Source organism: Mus caroli, unplaced genomic scaffold, assembly GCF_978045245.1.
Source record: "Mus caroli unplaced genomic scaffold, Mus_caroli_1 scaffold_11, whole genome shotgun sequence".
NCBI classification, from domain to species: Eukaryota; Metazoa; Chordata; class Mammalia; order Rodentia; family Muridae; genus Mus; species Mus caroli.
Window position 1 is genome coordinate 108,671,158 of NW_028227266.1, and position 21,426 is coordinate 108,692,583.

The 21,426-nt window shown below is 41.7% G+C and overlaps 1 protein-coding gene across 20 annotated transcripts in view; it reads left to right on the top strand.

The window, feature by feature from the left end:
• Map4 (microtubule associated protein 4) overlaps nucleotides 1-21,426 on the top strand; it is a 153,431-nt gene that overhangs the window by 63,722 nt on the left and 68,283 nt on the right. For all 20 annotated transcript variants that reach the window (XM_085828048.1, XM_029481534.2, XM_085828053.1 and 17 more), the window contains exon 3: nucleotides 1,579-1,647. In XM_085828048.1, the coding sequence (XP_085684174.1) occupies nucleotides 1,579-1,647 (69 nt within the window). The remainder of the gene's footprint in view (nucleotides 1-1,578; nucleotides 1,648-21,426) is intronic.

The following is a 21,426-nucleotide window of genomic DNA, read 5'->3' on the forward strand; positions in this document are numbered from 1 at the left end:
TAACTAGGTAGATGGGTGAGAGTGTTCAAAGCTGGTCCTGAGGGGGAGTCCATTCTCTGTGGCCTCCAAGGCTGTGAAAGACCCTGCTCAGAAAGAAAATCAATGCTTACCAAGCTTATATGATGTCAGAATAACTTAGACTTAAAAATCCATGGAACAGAACAGAATAGAAAGCCCAGGGTTGGAATAAAAATTTTAAGCTACTAAGAGCAAAACAGTAAAAGTGGAAAGCTCAGAATTTGATGCACACACACACATCCTGGAAAAACCTACTACTAACAAATAGCAAGGCTAGACAAAAGACCAACACGAAACATTGTCAATTGATTTTCCACACAGTCACACACATTGGCACCAGGAATACAATAGGGTAGAGATAGTCTTTTCAACAAAGAATGCTGAACAGTTAGGTAACAATTTACAAAACCCCCAAATTCTCGACCTACTTGTTTGTTTGTTTGTTTGTTTTTGTTTTTTTGAGTCAGGGTTTCTCTGTGTAGCCCTGGCTGTCCTGGAACTCACTCTTGTAGACCAGGCTGGCCTTGAACTCAGAAATCCACATGCCTCCAGAGTGCTGGGATTAAAGGAGTGCACCACCATGCCTGGCTTTGGACCTACTTTTTAATTGGTTTATTTTTAGAGGCAGGATTGCATGTAGCCTGGGTTGACCTCAAACTTATTTTATAGTTGAAGAATATCATGAACTTAATAATTCTTCCCTCTCACATTCAGGGTGTATCACGATACTCTGTTATATGCAGACTTCATATATGTTATACAAGCAAGCTTGTGGCTGAACTGGATTATATAACCGTTTTGAGACCCTGTCTCAAAACAAAATAGAACCGAGAACTCCTGGTAGTCTCTATATAGTCTTTTTGTCAGGGAGCAATAATGGTGCTCTAAAGCTTCTATTGGAGAGTGTCCCAAGTCCCTGGATCCTGTCACGGAAGAGACATGCTTATTTATTTAACCTGAGGTACTTTGTGGATTTTTTAAAAAATAGAATCTGCTAGTAATCTTTGACAATTTATAGAGCAAAACCACAGAGTCCTGGGGTAATGGTAGTGTACATCTTTGATCCCAAGGCAGGGGATCTCTGAGTTCAAGGTCAGAGAGTAAGTTCCAGGATAGACAGGTCTACACAGAGGAACCCTGTCTCAATCCCCAAACCCCCAAACAAACAAACAAAAAAACCTTTTAGGACTTTTTCAGGGTGAAAAGATGATGGCTAAGAGCTCTAGATTAGCCCTGGGCTTGGTTTCCAATATTCACATTTGGTGACTTCATACACATACATCAGCTTCTGGAGATCCATCTCCCTTCTTGGGCAACACACACACATACACATACATACACACACCTCATGTACACACTTCTAAAACAGAGAAAAGGAATGCTCTTCCTTGTGGAGATGATACTGAAAGGTGTGAGTGGGACTGGGGTTAATGTGTGTGATTTTATGAACATTGACAAAGATATGACAAAGACTGCTAATACTACAAAGAGTAACACAATTTCCATAGTCAATTTTTTTCTTTGTGTTACAATTAGTAATTATTCTTTGTAATTTTCCAGGTATCCCATCTTCTAAACCAACACTACTAGCCAATGGTGATCATGGAATGGAGGGGAATAACACTGCAGGTAAGAGGTCTCTCGTTTTCACAGTGAACATCTTGACAAGCACCCTTTAAGTATTTTAAATGAAAGTATGTTATTTCTGAGAATATTGCTGCTCTCAATGGTCATGTTTAGACCCATGAATCGATCAACAATAGAAAGAAAGAAACAAGTTTGTTCTCATAGTCCTTGAATGTTTATTGGAAGTGAACTACACAAGAATTGGATGGATCTTAAAATAACTCTTAACAGATGCAGAAAAGCCATCACCTTCTAACGAGAGGCCTTTGTCTGCTCCCTACTCCCGCACCCTGATAGGCAGTCTCCAACCTGATAGGCAGTCTCCAACCTGAGTGTGCTCTGCACTTAGTTTCTTCAAAAGTCGGTACTAAAAAAGAAAAGTAAAAAAGAAACGCACAACCATAAGTTAAAGCGGTTTGCTTTGTGTTTTGTCTTTCATTTTTTCCCTCCCTTTATCTTTCCACTTAACTTTTGCTTTGGGGATTTGTTTTTGACTTCTAGTTCAGACTAAGGCTCTGATAGTCTTTCAGCACTGAGTTCCTTTAGGATTTTACCTCATAAACAGCATGAACCCCCTACCCATCACCGGTGTGTTTATAGTGAGCAAAATTGCCAGAGCCATAGCAGGAGTTTGTGCACATGGAATGTGCTGTGTTAGATAACACTTTTCTCAGGGGCCTGTGGGAGAGCCATGCATTATGTTCTTGTAAAGAACTGCATTTATTTGCAGTTGCGATCAGCCTGATGCTGCTGACCCAAATGAGTTTGGCTTTCAGCACAAATGAATACGTGTTTCTTTGTATTAGAAAACTATCTTAACTCTGGGGTGCAGCAATTAGATTCACATCAGTATATTGGAGGCAGGCACAAAATGTACTTTTTTCAACTTATGTATGCTTGAACCATGAAAAGCCTTTTCTTTAACCACTATAGAGTTGTTCACTTCTAAACCTTTTCAACCCCCCCCCTTTTTTTTGTAGCAATAGCAAGTTGTACCCTTTTTATTTTTTTTTTAATTTAACTGTTATATTATGTGCTTATATGAGTATACATGTGTTTGGGAGCCAGAAGAATGTATTGGATCCTTGGAGGTGGAGTTATAGATGGTTGTGAGGCACCACATGGGTGCTGGGAACAGAACTCAGGTCCTCTACAAGAGTGAAAAGTACTCTTAACTGCTGAGGCATTTCTCCAGCTCTCTTTAGTTTCTAACCTTAGAAAATCGTGTAAAATGAATTTAGTGACCTGGGCCTATCCCATATACTTGGTAGGCAGAGGCACAAGTGTGAGGCAAAAGTTTTGAGGCCTTCTCTATAGAGTAAGCTTTGGGCTTGGGTAATTTATTAGCTTTATTTCACAGTACAAGACCCAGGGATGTAGTTTAGTGACAGTCACTTGCCTGACATGTATAAGGTCCTAGATTCAACTTCAGAACCACCCCTAAAACCAAAAAATGTACATACATATCTGTATACCTCAGAGTAATTGGAATCTAGGTTCTATTTTTTGTAAATCTAAGTTCTACTCCATAAAATTAACTTTCTTACTAGCAACTCATAAAGACTGTATTTGGAAAACTATAAATAAGTACAAGAGTGGTGTTATTGTGAATTGACTTTTTACTTTGACATTTGTACTTTCATGTATTTATTATTTCTACTCCTGCCGTGGAAGGAAAGATATGACTTGCAAATATTCCTTTGGTTAAAGAAAAAGTGGTTTAAATATGAGTGTGTTTAGCCAGGTGTGGTGTCTCACATCTGTAATCCCAATATTTGGCAGGCAGTTTGAGGCAGATTAGCTCGGACTATATAACTAGTCTCTTTCTCAGAAAATCAAGCCAGGACTGAAGAGACAGCTCAGTGGATAAGAGATGAATTGCCCTTGCAGGACCCTGGGTTTGGCTTCCAGCAGGGCATTGTTGGATAGGTCACAACTATCAATCACCTCAGCGCCAGGGAGTCTGCCTCTGGGCTGTCCGAGCTCACACACACACACACACACACACACACACACACTTGTAGACACAATTAAAAAGAAAAGTAACAAAGCAAAGAGCAAAAAAGTTTATTAAATTAGTTAACCTGGAGTTAGTGCTGGAAGAAGGAGGGGTTGGAGGAGGTCTCTAACTGTGTGGACCAAGCAAGTGGGTATTGTTTTCCACAGGAAGGGGACAGCTGTCAAATCTAGGCTAGATTGCTCCAACAGAATTTCAAGCCTGACCAGAAAAAGACTTAATGGGTTGTTATTGTTGTTGCTGCTTTGTTTTATTTATTTATTTTTTTAACTGTGTGTGTTGGAGTGAGGAGATAGCTGGGGCTGCAGTGTCAGGCTGCAGATCACCTGCTGTGGGTGCCGGCAGTTTGATGCTGCTCTGGAAACGCAGGAAGAGCTCTTAGCCACCGAGCCATTCTTCAGTCCTGAGACTTAGTGTTTGAAAAATTCTTAATAATACAGTGTGGGTCGGGCAGGGTGGTGCAGATGGTGGTGCAAGAGTTTCCTGATGACAAAGGGGAACCCATTGGCACCATATAAGCAGGTCTTTCTGCTTTTGAAGAACTTTTCCTACCTTAGGTGAAACTCAGTGTTCATATCCAGATTGTTTGGGTTTTGAGGTTGGCCTCTTTAATAATTGCTTTTAAAAACGCGTTTTACGAGTGTACAGATTTTATTGGAGGAGGGGAGATAAAGAGTATGCATGTCTGGGGGAGCATGTTGTGACTTGCTTCTCATTTGGCCATCACTAATTAGAGCATCTGGCTCAGTGCTCTAATTAAAAACTCCTCTCTCAGTTTTCCTCAGAGTTGTCTGTAGAGCTGAGAGCAGAGCAGCCCCACTAATCACAGTGGAGTTGATGAGCATCTTGCTGTATTAAACTTGCTGTTTACTAATGACCTGTGCTTTTCCGCCCTTTCCTTCCCTTCCTGTTTCTTCCTCCCTTTCTATTTTTCTTCTCCTAGAGGACTAGAGTGTCTCTCCACACTGGGGCTGCTGCACCACCAGACCAGTGGTCTTTCCTAAGCACCGTTACACTTGTAAAAGCTTTGCTTTCCCTTCCTGGACACCATGTAGAAGAAGCTGAGGGTAGTTCTCCGGGGCCTCTTTCTGCTGATGCCTGAGCAAGCCACCTGCCTCTTGTGTTCTGCAGGGCTTGATGGAACCTCCTTTCCCTTTGTGAGCACAGTGTGCAAAATGAATTCTTTTACTTTTACTATTTTTATAAAGGTCATCAAATGTCATTTCTTTTCATTATTCTCTTTTAGATTCATTTTGTCATTTTTACTTTCTTTGTTGGCCTTGTCCTTTTTTTGCATATTCAATGTGAATGAGCATACTGTAAAAACTAAATGAAAATGTGTGCTTTCATAAAGGGGTGAGGCCACCGAGCTGCAGCGAATCTCCCTCTCCTGCCCCTCCCGTTTCCCTCTGTGAGCTTGCTTTTAGCGAAGGTTAGGCTCTCAGGCCACCAGTGTTTCTCTCCACCTTACTAAAATCTCAATGTTTTCCAGTTGAAAAATTATTTCTCTGAATGAAATTGTTACTTATGCTGGGCGTTGTGGTGAGTAACTTTAGTTCAGCATTCACAGGCTGACTGATCTCTATGAGTTCCAGCAGGCTAGGGCTAAACAGTGACCCAGTCTTTTTTTTTTTCCTCCCAGTGTCTTAGCTGTTTTCGTGGTGGGCCAAATTGTTTTTTTTTTTTTTTTAAATCATAAACTATATTACCTATTTGTCTTACATTCTTCTGAAAATTTGATAACACAATTATTGTATATTGATTTTTTTTAAATAACTTGTTACTTTTTGAACATAATCATAAAGCATTAAAGTAAGAATTGGGAAGTTAAACCTGAAGACAGTTGTAATGTCCTTGACCCCTGCAGTAGTGCAGTGGGCAGCGACAGGACAAAAGCAATTACTCCTGAATAACAGAGAAGCACTGCCAGCTTAGCAAGCTTCCAAAGCAGCCAAGCTGAGGCTGCTGCACACCAGCCCCAGACATAGACACAGACCCAGACCCTCAGCCAGAGCCCACAGCTTTACTGTGTCACTCTGCCTCGTTGTGGAGAAATTGTCTGACTACTCACACAGTGTGTGTAGGGTTAAAGGCTGTTGGAGCTCCAAAGTGCTTTTTTCAGCAACATTCCAATAGAATTGGTGGATCACATATGAAGTCCTGTGTCTAAAATCCTGTACCATGAAATGGCAATTTATATTGTTTCATTGGTACTTTCTGTTCTTCATTTTTTTTCCAAAGAAATAAGTAAAATTAAAACAATATAAAAGCTAGAACCATTAGGATAAGTACTGAGGAACCTTTGGTTTTTAGGAGTAGATCACAAATCCCAGGCCATATTTGAGATCATAGAGGAATTCTGATATAAGAACTGAAGTATGAAAAGTGCTTTTTATTTCTGTCCTCTTGGTTACAGAAGGTATTTCAGCCTCCAAGGTACTGCTGCTCATTAGAGATGAAAAGAAATAGCTTATATTTGAGGAACATGATAGAACATTTTTTTTTCTTGATCTTCTGACCTAAAACTACTTTTGAAACCTGGGGGTAGTGACTTACACTTGAGATTTCAAGACTTTTGTAAGAAGAGTCAAGAATTTTGAGAAGTAGGAAGCCAGTCTGAGCTAAGTAGTGAGTGGGGTTAAGGCTACCCTGAGCTATGTGAAACCTTGTCTCAAAAACAAACACTCCCTTCACCCCCCAGTACTTTTACAAGGTAAAATCAGAGTGACTTGAAGGGTTAGGAAAGTTCCTGCAGTGCCTGCAATTGGAGAAGCCCTGACTTCCACCTGAGTGACATCACAAGGCTGGTGTCTTTGCTAAGTGCTCCCTCTGAAGGTCTAGACAGGAGTAAGGTTTATATAGCTCATCCTCCAAGATGTTCTTTTAATTTTCCCCCCTTTTTATTGGGGGCAGTGGAGTTGGTCAGGGAAGTTTTTAAAAAAAATAATGGCACCATTTGCTTTTTAAAATCATGTTTGGTGTGTTTCTGTTGGTTTTTGTTTTTTGGGTTTGTTTGTTTGTTTGTTTGTTTTTTAAATGAGACTCCGGAGTTTTTCTGGGAGATAGGTAGAGACGCTAGGCAATAAAGACTCAAAGTTCATGATCAACATGATTTATTCCACATTTATTTCCATTTGTCATTTTTTTAATTTTAATGTGTTTTATGAGTTTCTATAAATGTTCTGATTTTCTGCTAATAGCCAGGTGAAATTTAATATAGTTTGTTATCTCCAACTGTTGCATTTGGATATTTTACTTTGAAAGCATTAAGGTAATGTTTCATCTATAGCTACTGAGGAAGTAATCTGACCCTTGGAACAAGGAAGAGTAGTCACTGTGACAGTCACAGACCAGACAGGGCCGCTACTTAAATGTGATGATTCTCATTTTCTCCCTCTACCTCTGCCTCACCCAATAATGAAGATCTAGAAGCCTGCTTATTTATTTATATTTATTTTTACAAATTTATAGTTTCATTTGTATTTTTTTGTGACTTAGACTTTCAACAGTTTGTATATTGGGACATTTTATTGTGTCATTGTGCTAAATGAATTAAACTAATAAACATTGTATATTAACATATTACTGGATATTTTCTGGGGTCTTAATTATTGAAGTATACAACTAAGGTACTTTGAGGTCTGAGTTATCAGTCTAACAAAGCTTTGGATCCCACAATTCTGTAACTGCATGAACTTTTGTCAAGTATTTCCACTTAAACACTTCCATTATCCAGATCTGAGCCGTACGAAGCTCAATTGACTATTGGTAGTTATAGCACCTGCTGAGTCGGCAGAATGGTAAAAGGGTCTTCTAAAAGGCAGTGTCTGTGATGTATTGTTAATTAATTTATAATGCCATATTATAAAAATTTATATCCACAGTGTTCTTGAAATACATTCTGGGCTTATCTAATAAAATGTTGTGTTTAGCAATATTTAATATGGTGACTTTAATAAAGTATAGAACGTAGAATGTTGTATCTGTTCTGTAGATAAGTTTGTAAATGTAGTATGTTCACTGAATAAAGACACAGAAAAGGCCGGGTAGTGGTGGCGCACGCCTTTAGTCCCAGCACTTGGGAGGTAGAGGCAGGCGGATTTCTGAGTTCCAGGATAGCCAGGGCTACACAGAGAAACCCTGTCTGGAGGGGAGGAGGTGGGGAGAGACACGGAAAAGGAGTCCAGTGATGGTGGAATTTGCTTGTAATTCCCAGTACTTAGGAGGTCAGGGCAGGAAGATTGGTAATTACAAGCCATCCTGGTACACATAGCAAGATTTTGACTCTATGGGGCAGAAAAAGGAAAGCGCACTATAGATTTTCATTTTGTTTTTGAGACAGAAATTAGCTATGTAGCCTAGGAAAGCTTTGAATATATGTTGATACTTGTAGCTTCTCTTCCTGAGTGCTGGAGTTACAGGCATATATCATCATACCGGCTCACAATAGAGACTTTAAATAACCTAAAAACTGTTTGATAGTTCTTACTTTTTTATAGGTACATCTCACATAAAAATTACTTGTGATGGCAGAGATTGATGATGATGATTGAGAAAAGGTCTATACAGCTTTGCATAGTCTGGTCTGATACTCATGTATAGTTGAGGCTCGCTCTGAATGCACAACAGTTCTTCTGCCTCATCCTCCTATGACTGGGATTACAGGTGTATGCCATCATATCTTGCAGGAATTATTCTTGATGGAAACTGAAACCTACCTATGATTTCCTTCTTTCTAATTTACCATAATAATATGGTGAGACCAGGAGACTGGAGAGTGTTCTAGTCAAAAACATCGTGTATAATGGACAAATATGCTACTATATGTAAAACAATATTATCCGTCAGTATTGCTGGCTGTTTTTATTGTAATTGGAATGAGTATATTTCTTTAAAAATTCGTGTGTGTGTGTGTGTGTGTGTGTGTGAGAGAGAGAGAGATAGATAGAGAGAGAGAGAGAGAGAGAGAGAGAGAGATGTGAATGTACATGTTTATTCAGGTGCGCATGCATGTAGATTTTATTGTGAAAAGTTTTCTGTGATGTGATATCTGCCCTGAAGGTTATACCAACCTCAAAATAATGTAACTCCTATGCTTGAAGGTTCTAACATTGAAGTCGTGTTGAGTGCTTTTTTGCTGTCGCTTGTTTCATCAGATAAACAGAAAGGATTAACATATAAATGAGTATTTAATGTGAACAGGTTCTACAACCAATCCATGAACTGACATGTCATAAATGAAGTTCAAATATATAATGGTACATTATAATCCTAAATATTTACATGGTAAGCCATCCTTATTTTTCTTTCTTCTCCATAAATCTTAGAGGTTCAGTTCTTTCTTTCTTTTTCTTTTTTTTTTTTTTTTTTTTTTTTGCTTTTTCCCCCACATATAAGCCAACTATATGGAGAATACCAATCAATGCTTTATAAAGTTGTGGTGGTGGCCTTCCTTCCTTCTTCCTTCCTTATTTATTTATTTATTTCAGTTTTTTGAAACAGGGTTTCCATGTATAGCCCTGAATATACTGGAATTCACTCTGTAGACCCAGCTAGTTTGAACTTGATATAGATCCACCTGCTTCTACCTCCTGAGTGCTGGGATTAAAGGAATGCACTACCATCAGGCTCTCCCTTCCCTTCCCTTCCCTTCCCTTCCCTTCCCTTCCCTTCCCTTCCCTTCTTTCTTTATTTTATGTATATGAGTACACAGTAGCTGTCTTCAGACACACCAGGAGAGGACATCCGGTCCCATTACAAAAGATTGAGAGACACCATGTGGTTGCTGGGAATTGAACACAGGACCTCTGGAAGAGCAGTCAGTGCTGTTAACCCCTGAGCCATCTCTCCAGCCCTGTTGTTTCTTTTTTTTTTTTTTTTTTTTTTTAAGATTTATTTATTATTATATGTAAGTACACTGTAGCTGTCTCCGGATGCACCGGAAGAGGACGTCAGATCTCATTACGGGTGGTTGTGAGCCACCATGTGGTTTCTGGGATTTGAACTCAGGACCTTCGGGGAGAGCAATCAGTGCTCTTACCCACTGAGCCATCTTGCCAGCCCAGCCCTGTTGTTTCTTAATGTTTTTTTTTTTTTTTATACAAATAAATTTTCGAGTCGGGCGTGGTGGCACACGCCTTTAATCCCAGCACTCCGGAGGCAGAGGCAGGTGGATTTCTGAGTTCGAGGACAGCCTGGTCTACAAAGTGAGTTCCAGGACAGCCAAGGCAATACAGAGAAACCCTGTCTCGAAAAACAACAACAACAAAAAAAAAACAAATAAATTTTCTTCTCAAGACATTCTACATAGAAAATTAACTTTCTGAATTTCTAGGACTAATTAAATTTCTAGGGCTTTTTTGTTCATTTGTTTTGTTTTGCTTTGCTTGGTTTTGTTTTTAGGACAATGTAGATTTATTAAAGTGAAAAAGAGCTCCCCAAAGGAAGAAGTACTAAGGCGGGGGTGGGGGGGTGGGGAGAGTACCAAATTCTAGGGTTCTCAGGGCCTTTGAAAGGGCTCATAGGCTAGGAAGATAGGTCAGGGAGTAGTAACATGCATGTCTCACAATTTTAAAAACCCGAGTTTAGTCCCCATATGAAAGTCTGGGTGTGGAGGAATTTTATAACTGACTTTTCCTGGTCCTCACCCAATAAACAAAGCTTGCAATAGACCAAGGTAATGATTGAGCATTTTATTGGAATTACTAACAGTTTAGAGGTTATTTACAAGAAGCAGGGATAACTCAAAAGTAGCTGCACCACTGGAAAGCCCACTGCAATGTGACTCTGGAAACCTGCAACCCTGTAGCTGGTAGGCAACTCCTAACATGTCTTTCTTTCAGCACTTTGGCTGGTTAGAGTCTCCACCCCCAAGACACTGAGGAGGCATATCTCTGGAACTCACTGGTCAATCAGCCTAATTGATGTGCTCCAGGCCATTGTTTCAAAGGAGGTAGAGGGTTTTTTGTTTTGGAGACAGGGTAATGCTATGCAACTCTGGACTATCCTGGAACCCACTTTGTAGCCCACGCTGTCCTTGAACTCACAGAGATCCACCACTTCTGCTTCTTAAAAGACATGTGCTGTCTGTCACTCCTGGCAGGGGGTCATTCTTGATGTTGTCATTTGAGGTTGTCCTGGCTTTCATACAATCACACCCCAATCATCACACACAAAACCAGTTACAAAAATGGTGCTAGAGCCTGGATCAGAAGGATGCACAGAAATGATAAGCATGGCTCTGAAGTCTTGAAAGGAGCTTCAAAATGGCAGTGAAATGTTAGAAGATTAATGTGCCATTTTAGAAAATAATTTTCCTCAAAACAGCCATCTTTTTGGCAAGGACAGAAAAACTGACCATGAAATTTCACATAAATCCAAGAAGTAACCCCCAGTAGCAAAAACAATCTTGAAAAAGAACAAGATGAACTTTTCAAATTTCCTATATACGCTAACTTAAGTGATCCCCAGGCATGGTAATACTACATTTCTGTAATACTACATTTCTGTAATCCTAGTACTTGGGTAGTAGAAGCAAGAGGACCATGGGTTAAGGTTAGTCTAGGCTACCTAAGGCCCTGATTTAAACAAAACCCAATCAATGTGGTCCTGAAATAGACTAGGACAGAAAGGCAAGAAATAAATCTTTGTTACATATGGTGAGATGGTTTTGGACAAGGATGACTAGATAATTAGTTACGGAAATTATAGCTTTTTCCAACAAATGGTGTTGTGAAGACTGGATATTTATATATAAAGAATTGTTTTGGGAATAGAGAAATGGTTCCGCAATTAAGAGCACTGACTGTTCTTCCAGAGTTTCCAGGTTTCAAACTCAGGGCATACTTGCCAGCTTACAACCATCTTTAACTTCCAGGGGGATCTGATGTCTTTTTTTCAGCCTCCTCACATATATGCAGACAAAATGCCAATATACATAAATAATAATAAATCTTACAAAATTGTTATACTTTTACACCATATACAAGAACTAGTTAAAAGTGAATTTGTGCCTATTGCTCCCAGCACATAGGATGTAGAAATAGGTCATGGGAAGTTTGAAGTTGGTCTGGTCTGGGCTACAGATTTTCTTCTTTTTTTTTTTCTCCTGAGACAGGGTTTCTCTGTGTAGCCCTGGCTGACCTGGAACTCACTCTGTAGACTAGGCTGGCCTCGAACTCAGAGATCTGCCTGCCTCTGCTTCCCAAGGGCTGGGATTAAAGGTGTGCACCACCACCCAGCCTACAGACTTTCAAAACAGGTGGTCCAGCTAGGCATGCTAGCACATGCTTTCAATCCCGGTAGAGGGAGATGGATCTCTTAAAAAACAAAACAGACCACATAAATAAATAAGCCTTTAAGAAAGATTGTGGTGGGGAAATGCAGGTGGTTGTTATTTTGGGGACTCGGATGTAGCCCAGAAGGATCAGAAGTTTCAAGATCATCTTTGGCTTGGCTACATACTGAATTTAGTCAAGCATATATAGCACCCTGCCTTAAAAAAAGATTTATTGAGCTTGTGATTAAAACAGGTAGGAATCTACTGAATTTAAGGTTAGGCTGGGCTACATAGTGAGACCTTACCTCAAGAATGAAGTAACACGAAAGACTATCTGACTTAAGAGATAGTTTACCAACAAAATTAAAAGTAGGGACTGATGTACTGTTTACATTACCCAAGCAAGATGGAAGCAACTGAGGTGTCCCATCAACACAGAAGTGAATAAATAAAATATAGTTTATGATTTTTGATATGGCTACAACATTATGAAGGATGAGACTGAATACTAATGGAAATGGGCCCAACTAAGTGCTGGGGAATGTAGACTAGAGATGCTTACCTGGAATGCTCAAGATCATATGTTCAAATCCTTAACACTTCAAAGAAAATAGGCCAATTACAGAAAACAAATCCTCTAAGTTAACATTTATATCAGATACCTAGAAGTGTCCAGTCTGTAAAAATGGAAAATAAAATGTCAGTTCCCAGGAGCTGGGGAGTTAGTGTTTGGATACAGAATTTTAGTTTTACAAAATAAAAAAGTTGTAGAGAGAAATACATAAATATGTAAATACTATTTAAATGCTAGATTACTATGGAACATTTTCGTAAGGACGAATATAACCCCTGGGAAGATTAGAAATTGAAATTGTGTAGAACTCACACATCTAGCTGGAGATGTCCTAAACTGAACTCATTATCCCTCCCTTAACACACACACACACACACACAGATGCAAACAAAAATACCTGCTCCCTATCTCTTTCCGTGTGGGTTTGAGAATCTTTTGTGCCTCTGCAGACTGGGGCTAACTTTCGGTGCCCATGTTCTGTCGTCCTCTCTTATTTCTCTCACCCACATCTAGTTTTTGACAAGGAAAAAAACAAAAAACAGGTAGAGCTCTACCACTCCTTATATCTTGGTCTCCTGAATTAGTTTCCTAGTTTGCTTCTGCTTGCTTCCTGCAGTGTGTATTATTAAAAATATCCAACATGGGGAACTGCAGAAATGGCTCAGAAAAGCACTGGCTGTTCTTCCAAGGGACTCAGGTTTGGTTTCCAGCACTCACAACTGGCTGTAACTATAGTTCTGAGAATGCTATGCCTCTTTTGGCTCCTGAAGGCACCAGAGATTTATGTAGTGCACAGAAGTTTAAAAATGTATCTGGTGCACATAGACCATGTTGGGTTTTGGGTTGGTTGGTTTTTCATCTTTCTGACCATATTTCTAGTCCTCTCTATGTTTAGTTCGCTTCGTGATGTCGCTCAGTTCCTTCAGGCTATGGGCTGCTACCCAGTTACCTGAAAGTCATCCTGGAATACTGGCTGAACTGTCCTATGAAGATAGACGCTCACAGTGGTGCTCACCTAAACTCTCTATCAAAGGGAGTGCTGCTTGGTGTTCTTCAAACCAGAAGAGCCCTAGGAAAGGAAGAGAACAGGAAGCACACAGGGATCAGGATAGGCCAGTGTTTTCCAAATACTGTTCTGTGATGGAGTTTTTGATTACTCTTCAATAAAATGAGAAAAAAAAGATGAGGCACCTTTCTCAGTGCACTCTTTGTGCTTAACAGCTGCCAAAAGAAATGGTAACCGGGTCTGATAAGTACATCTGGAGCTGGAATGCAGTAAATGGATGACCGGCAATCTATTTTTTTTGGCGACTTAGCTTTCAGATGCTCTTTTCTACATACCCCTGAATACTGTGTGATAGTAGTATGTTTCTAACTGCCTCACATGGTCGTTCTGACCTTTTCCCTAAAGTAAAGAGATGCTCACTCTGCAATCAGCGTCTCACTTGCTGAGGGAATTACTTGATTTTTTTGAGACTGGGTTTCTCGTTGTAATCCTTGCTGTCCTAGAACTCACAGAGACCTGCCTGCCTCTGCCTCCCTCCCCAGTGCTAGTTTTAAAGTTGTGAGCTACTGTCTTGGTGGGTCTGATAATTTTTTTTTAAAGATTTATTTATTTATTATATGTAAGTACACTGTAGCTGTCTTCAGACACACCAGAAGAGGGCGTCAGATCTCATTATGGATGGTTGTGAGCCACCATGTGGTTTCTGGGATTTGAAGTCAGGACCTTTGGAAGAGCAGTCGGGTGCTCTTACCTGCTAAGCCATCTCAACAGCCCGGGTCTGATAATTTTTAAAAATTGGGTTGTACATTGGCATACCTGCAGGAGTTGTTTTTCTCCTTTAAGACATGGAGTCTAGGGATTGAATTTAGGCCATCAAGCTTAAGAGTAAGTACTTTTACCAGCTAAGCCCCTGCTCTCTCTGGATTTTTAAATATGGGATCTTATAGAGCCTAAGACCTTGGTTTCCTGCCACTTTACCCATCTGTTTTGTTTGGTGTTTAGGTCTAAACCTAGGACTTTTTTCATGCTAGACAAGCACTTAACCAACTGAGCTATACAGAATCTTGCTATGTAGCCCTGTAAACCTGGTACTATGCTTGTTGTATATGCCAGGCTAGCATATGCTTTCTGACATCCTCCTGTATCTGCTTTCTACATGCTGATGAGATTACAATCATGAACCACCATGCTAAGCTCATAAATTAATATTCAATAATTCATAAAATGGGAAGAAAATAGTCCGTACATAAACTAGGTTTGGTGATTTAAGTCTGTAATCCCAGCACAAAGGGTGGAGGCAGTAGGATCAGGAGTTCAAGGTCATCTTTGGCTGCATAGCAATTCAGGATCAAGCCTGGGACACATGAGCACCCATCTCAAACAAACCCAGCTAAAGTAGCGTACACTCATATTCCTACCGTGGAAGTGGTGGTAGTAGAATGATTAGAGTCATTCTCAGTTACATAGCAAATGCGAGGCTAGCCGAGATATATTTCCCCAAAATATTTCCCCCAAACAAAACTATCATAGTTTCTAGCTGGCTCTAGAAGACACACTTAATATAATCTCAGACTAAGGAGGTGGTGCCATGCCTCCCTGAATTTGAAGCCTACATGGTCTACATAGATAGTCCAGGACAGGCAAGAAGACTTAAAGGGACTGTCTCAAAAAACAAAACAAACAGCCCGGCGTGGTGGCATACGCCTTTAATCCCAGCAGAGGCAGGTGGATTTCTAAGTTCGAGGCCAGCCTGGTCTACAAAGTGAGTTCCAGAACAGCCAGGGCTACACAGAGAAACCCTGTCTCAAACAAACAAACAAACAAACAAACAAACAGAAAAAACTGACATGGAGTCATAAGGCCATCTTTGATATCAGTGACCTTTTTTGCTGGCCTGAGGTTTTGCTATGTAGATCATGCTAGTCTCAAACTCTTGTCTCAAACAGAGATCCACCGAACTGCCTACTAAGTGCTGAGATTAAATGTGTAGCATAGTGCCTTGGCTTTCTAAATTACCAATTTTACATTTTCCTTTCTTCAGGCAGAACTTGAGCTAGTTGAATTTCTTTATCTCTTGAAATGACTCAAACTTTGATTCCCTCGTCTAGCCTAGTTTTGGTTCTTGTAGTTTTCTACTATTTTTGGAAAGGGAGTGTAAAGAGATGCTTCAGAGGATCTCCCTGGGTTCCAGAGAGTCTTCCTGGCTTTCATTATATAATGACTTTCTTTATAATTAGTCAGACCCAGTCGTTTCAGCCCATAGGTTCTGCCTATTGGTTCAATGGCATAAACAGTCCCAGTTGACCAAATTGGAAATCACGTGCATCTTCTAATTTAATTGCATCATTGATTGTGTAGGCTAGTAGATGCTATTTCCTTTTTGGAAACTAAAACATCCAAGTTAGTAGAACTCAGTTGGCAAGGTGGAATATTAGGTTCTAGATTGATGAGTGGCAAGGGCTTAGGATATGGCTCAGAGGTAGAGTGTGTGATTGGCACATGTGGGGCCCTGGGATTCAAGCCTATGCATAAACAAATAAGAGAATGAACCCACCTACCTTTCTCCTTGATTCTAAATGTGTGTATTCTGGCAGTAGGGGAGACAGCACCATGCATGGTTTCTAATTCAATGCATTGATACTTCTTACAGAGTGTTGTCTAACTGAACAGTAAGCAGTTCTGTTTCTAAATTAGTGGTGCATCTCACAGACATGAGCTCCACTCTGCAATTCTTTGTTGTTAAAATGTCCATCCCTGACTTGTTTAGAACAGGTGTGTGAGATGTCAAGATTTTGATTCAGGGGCTGGTGAGATGGCTCAGCAGGTAAGAGTACTGACTGCTCTTCCGAAGGTCCGACATTCAAATCCCAGCAGCCACTTGGTGGCTCACAACCAATCTGTAATGAGATCTTATGCCCTCTTCTGGTGTGTCTAAAGACAACTACAGTGTACTTATATATAATAATAAATAAATCTTTGGGCTGGAGTGAGCAGAGGTCCTGAGTTCAATTCCCAGCAACCACATGATGGCCCACAACTATCTGTGTTCCGTCATATACATAAATAAATAAATAAATAAATCTTAAAAAAAAAAAGATTTTGATTCAGGTATTCTCCTGTAAAGACTATCTCCTACTTTGGAAAACATACAGTTTGAGACTAGTTTCCCACTTTGGGAATGTTGTATAATGTTTTTTCCTTCCTTAATCAGTTGGCCATGTGAAACTCTGGGGAGGCCATTAGCATGGGTTGAGGAGGAAGCAAAAACAGTTTGAGTCCTCTGCTGTGTAACTTATTCTTTTCAGATCTGCTTGAATTCATTCGGTTTCTACTGTACAGTAGATGGGTCCTGTCCATGCCTAGCTAGAGGTGGATAGGTTGTTAATATTCGGTCATGTTGAGAAACTGGACTACAGGGTCATGGGTGGTATTTTCTCTCTCATGGTTAGGCAGCTGGTCTCCAGTACAAGCCAATAGGAAGAAGATGGGGGTGATAATGTTTGTCTATAATCTCAGAATGTGGGAGTGGAGGCGGAAGATGCTATTCAAGCCTTTGAGATGGCTCAGCAGGAAAAGCTTTTACTGCCAAGCCTGAAGCCTGAGTTCATTCCTCAGACTCAGTGGTGAAGGGAGAGAACTTTGCCCTGCAAATTGAATGGTTGAGTTAAAAGGTGACTTCTTTATTTTCCATTGTTGTTTGGCTCTATACTATTTTATTTCATTTTCAGACAAGCTGTCCTCAAGAGTTCCTGTGTAATATATGTTGACTTGAACTTTGAGTCTTAGAGCTACCTCAAAAATCTTGTGTGTCATCAGACCTGGCTTACAATATGTTTAAGGAAAAATGATCACCTGTTGGAGATTAATTAATTTGATCTATCTTTTTAAGACTTGGTGTATATTTGACTTGACTGTTAACTGTGAAAGTCTAGGGTGTTGCTCAGTGGTAGAATGCTTGCCTTTAATGATCTGGGGTCTTGCTTGGTTCAATTCCCAGAGCCACAAAAAGACAATCTTCAGGAGCAGGTATAGTAGGGTAGGATTACAAGTATGTGTGAAAGACACAGTACTGTATATCAAGTATGTGCAGTGTACAGTGATGTGCTTTTATTGGGTGCTAGTAGAGCAAGGAAGCAGAATTTTATCATGTAGAGTTCTTGCTTTATCTCAGTTTTGTAGTAAGAAGGCAGTATGCTTAAGGTTGTGTGTTGAGTGAGCAGCCAGGAATTAAAGACAGGACTGGGGACCATAGCTCAGACTGCCTGCTTAACAGCAGGAGGCCTTGCATCCTTGCTGGGCAAGATGACAAAATCCTCTTATTTTAGGAGGTAGAGACAGAAGGATCGGACGTACAAAACCATCCCTGGCTACATAGTGAGCTGAGTGAGACTAGGCCTACTTGTGCAGGTCTCACTAACCTGGTTTTGAAAGACTCTAAGACTCCCAAAGGGAGACACTCACTCAAGCCTCGGGACAGCCGCGCACCCAAGAAGACACTGAGACCGAACTTAAGATGTATAGAGAGTAAGATTTAATACAGCAATGACAAGAAAGCACATAAAAAGCACATATACCAGATATCTGGGGCCGAAACTCATGCAGCCAGCAAGGTGCAGAGGAGATTCGGCAATTGGCCCAAACTTTTCACAGGCTTTTATAGGAAATAGCCAGGGGAAAAGTACAAGTTTTACGTCACCAAGGTGTTCTGCCAAGGGGCTTTACATAACCAAGGGGTCGTGTCCTATATTTTGGCAATGTACTTGATCTATTGGAACATTCTGGGGTAGTACCAGGAGGCCCCTATCTCAAAAATGTTCCTGGCATAGTCTTTAGTTGGGAGGGGTTGGACTGAGTTCGTTCCAGGAGACCCTTATCTCAGAAATGCTCCTGGAACCGTTCTCATTTGGGAGGGGGTCGGACTCTGGGGTGAAGAGTTCAAGAATGTACTCTGAGGTAAAAAGTTCAGGTGTGTTCCGGGAACAATCTCTAGATGGGAGGGGTAAGAGAACTCAGGAAAAGTTCAGGTGTCCAGTAATTTTCCTCTTTCATTCCCCCCTTCTTTTAGTAAATAATTCTAATCTTAGAATTTCAGAAGTCTATATTTTTATGCGGAGAATACTGCATTTACCCTATTTTAACATGGGAACAAAAACAGAATAAGAAGCATTAGTAAACAGAACTAGGCAGGGGCCCTTTTAGCGAGGCTTGAGGGTCTGGGCATGATGCAGGTGCACGTAGATCAGATCTCTGGCTGGAACTGGTGAGATGTCCTTGGGGCACCCAGCTCGTTCACTGTCTCGGCTGTTGGGATCCCTGGCGCGATGTCGTCCGCGTACTTAGTCCAATCCTTTTCAGTTGTGACCAGACCACCTGCAAGCCTTTTAACTTAACATACAGAGCATTATTAACAACATAAGTTTAAACACATCATTTGAGACTATGATGGGCATAGGAGTTTCATAAAAGATCTTAAAAAGAGTAAAACTGAATCAAGAGATAGGGCATAGGGAAGGAACACCAAGTCCATGCCAGTCTCCACGATTAATTTTGTCAAGGTCTGTCTTAGAGTTTTAAACTAATTTTTATCTATCCTGAGCTCTGAGGTCTATACACACAATGTAATTTTTGACCTCTGAATACTTGGCCACACCCTGACTTACCTGGGCAACATTATCTGACACTATTGCTCTTGGCACTCTTGGAAAAATTTTCTTTAATAGTCTTCTTGATGACTTATGTGAGCAGTCTCATTTATCCATTTTGAGAACGTCTTTTTCTGCAGATATCAACAGCTTTCTTTGTCTGTATATTGTTCCATACAGTGGCAAAAGCATACCTGCTGTCAGTGTCATTTATAAAGCTTGTATCAAAACCACAAATTCAGCTTTCTGGGCTGAAGTCTCTTTAGGGAGGCTGCTGGCCTAGATCACTTGCTTTTTGTTCACCGCTGCACTGCTGTCCCCGCCTTCCGCTTACCTTTAACCATGAGGCTACTGCCATCCGTGTACCAGTTCAAACTTTCAAAACCCCACGGGCTACTCGAGCCCGCTCATCAACATATAGGGTAAAAGGCTTAGTCAGATCTGGCAAAGCCAGAGCGGGGGCTGCAAGCAGGGCTGCCTTTATGCTGTCAAAGGCTTTTTGGTGTTCCTCAGTCCAGGTGAATGGGACTTTTTCTTTAGTCCAGAGTCTGCAAAAGCCCACCGTCCCCAGAAACTCACTCACGTACTTGGCGCGGGGTGGTGGGGGTTGGGATCAGCATCACAGTCTTTTTCTTGAGCCACCGCTTTCCTTCCCGGAGGGTGTACCCTAGGTAGGTCACCTCGGTGCGACATAGCTGAGCTTTCTTAGCCGATACCCGGTACCCCAACTCACCCAGTTCATTCAGGAGCCTCTAGGAGGGCCAGAATTTTTTCTCTGCCCCCAGCCAACCGCAGGGCTTGGGTTAGCGCCAAGAGTTCAGCCTTCTGAGCCGAAGTTCCTTCTGCCAGAATGTCAGAGCAGTGATGAGTAGGTGAAGACTCAGCAGGTTAGCAGGGGAAGCAAAGGTCACTTTGCTAGGTTCTAGTCTTTGTCTTTTATCTCTCTTTGCTCCTATTTCTTAACTGCAATGGAGATCTCATATAATGTCTCTCTTTCTATCTATATATATCTCTTTTTTGTCTTTGCTTACTTTGAATGTTATCTAATTATTACATCTATATTCTGTCACTTAACTTTTTTCATAGTTTACCTCTTTTTACTGTTAGGTCAGATTGTCGGGGAACTTTCTAGTCCCGCAGAGACGAGACCTCATCAGAGCCTGGCAGTTAGACCTGTAGGTGCTCCTTACCTTGTATGTCTCCCTCACCGGAGCCCAGAACAGACTTACTGCCAGCAACTCAGGGCAGTGCCTGAGAAGAGAAAACACATGGGGCAGAGAAGGGAGTGCAGTTCTCACATCTAGCTACACCAGACCACTGATATTTCGAAATGAACACAATTTTTTCTGTTAACAGTTAACAAGAGACAGGATACAGGGGACAGGGAAATGAGAAGCAACCAGGGAACCTTGTGGGGTCCTCAGATCAGACGCGGCAACCCGCTGAACTCAAGCATACTAGTCAGCGGAGGGAAAGAAACTAACCAGGATTTTCTCAGTAACGGCGAATGGACAGGGAGGAGCCAAGCGCCGAGTCTCCGCCGCGCGCCACGGCGAAATGTGGGAGTGGCAAACAAACACTGGCAGGGAGGGGGAATTTAACCACTTGTTTTCCGGCATGGCTTGAGCCCCCGGAGGCGGCGGCGTCCGCCACCCCACACACAAGCATCCACGGAGCTCTCTTGGCCGGAGGCAACGGCGGCCTCCCGAGCTTTGGAAACGCAAGGCGCCTGCGCGGCAGGGCGGGGGAACTTCTCTGTGTGCCCCACGGCGGGCGCGCAGACACAAGGAAGTGCGGGCAGACTCCAGGGGGAAGCCAAAGGAGGGACGGCGGCCACAGTTGGCCCCTCCCCAGCTGTGGCAGGCTTCACGGCCACTCCAGGGCGCCAGGCAGAACCGGCAGACCGCCGCACTAGCCACCAGCAGAACTGCGCCGCCAAAGCCGGCTCTGCATCTAGGTTCTCTTTTGAACAGCCTGGGGCTCCCCAGCCGAGTGCGGACCGTGCGCTGCCTTTGTCGGCCGGTGGCAGCTGGTCTCGCCCCACGATGGCTCCGCAGCAAAGCCGGCCGGCGCTGCCCGCCCGCTGCGAGCCGCTGGCACTGCCTCGCCGAGAGCGCGGTGGGCAAGACCGGCCTGATGGTTCTTTTTCCTTTTTTAAAACCATTGCTGACAAATTCTGTCCTGACGTCAGTCCAAGTCTACAGTCAACAAAGGGTTAACACACACACACACACACACACACACACACACACACACACAGAGTCT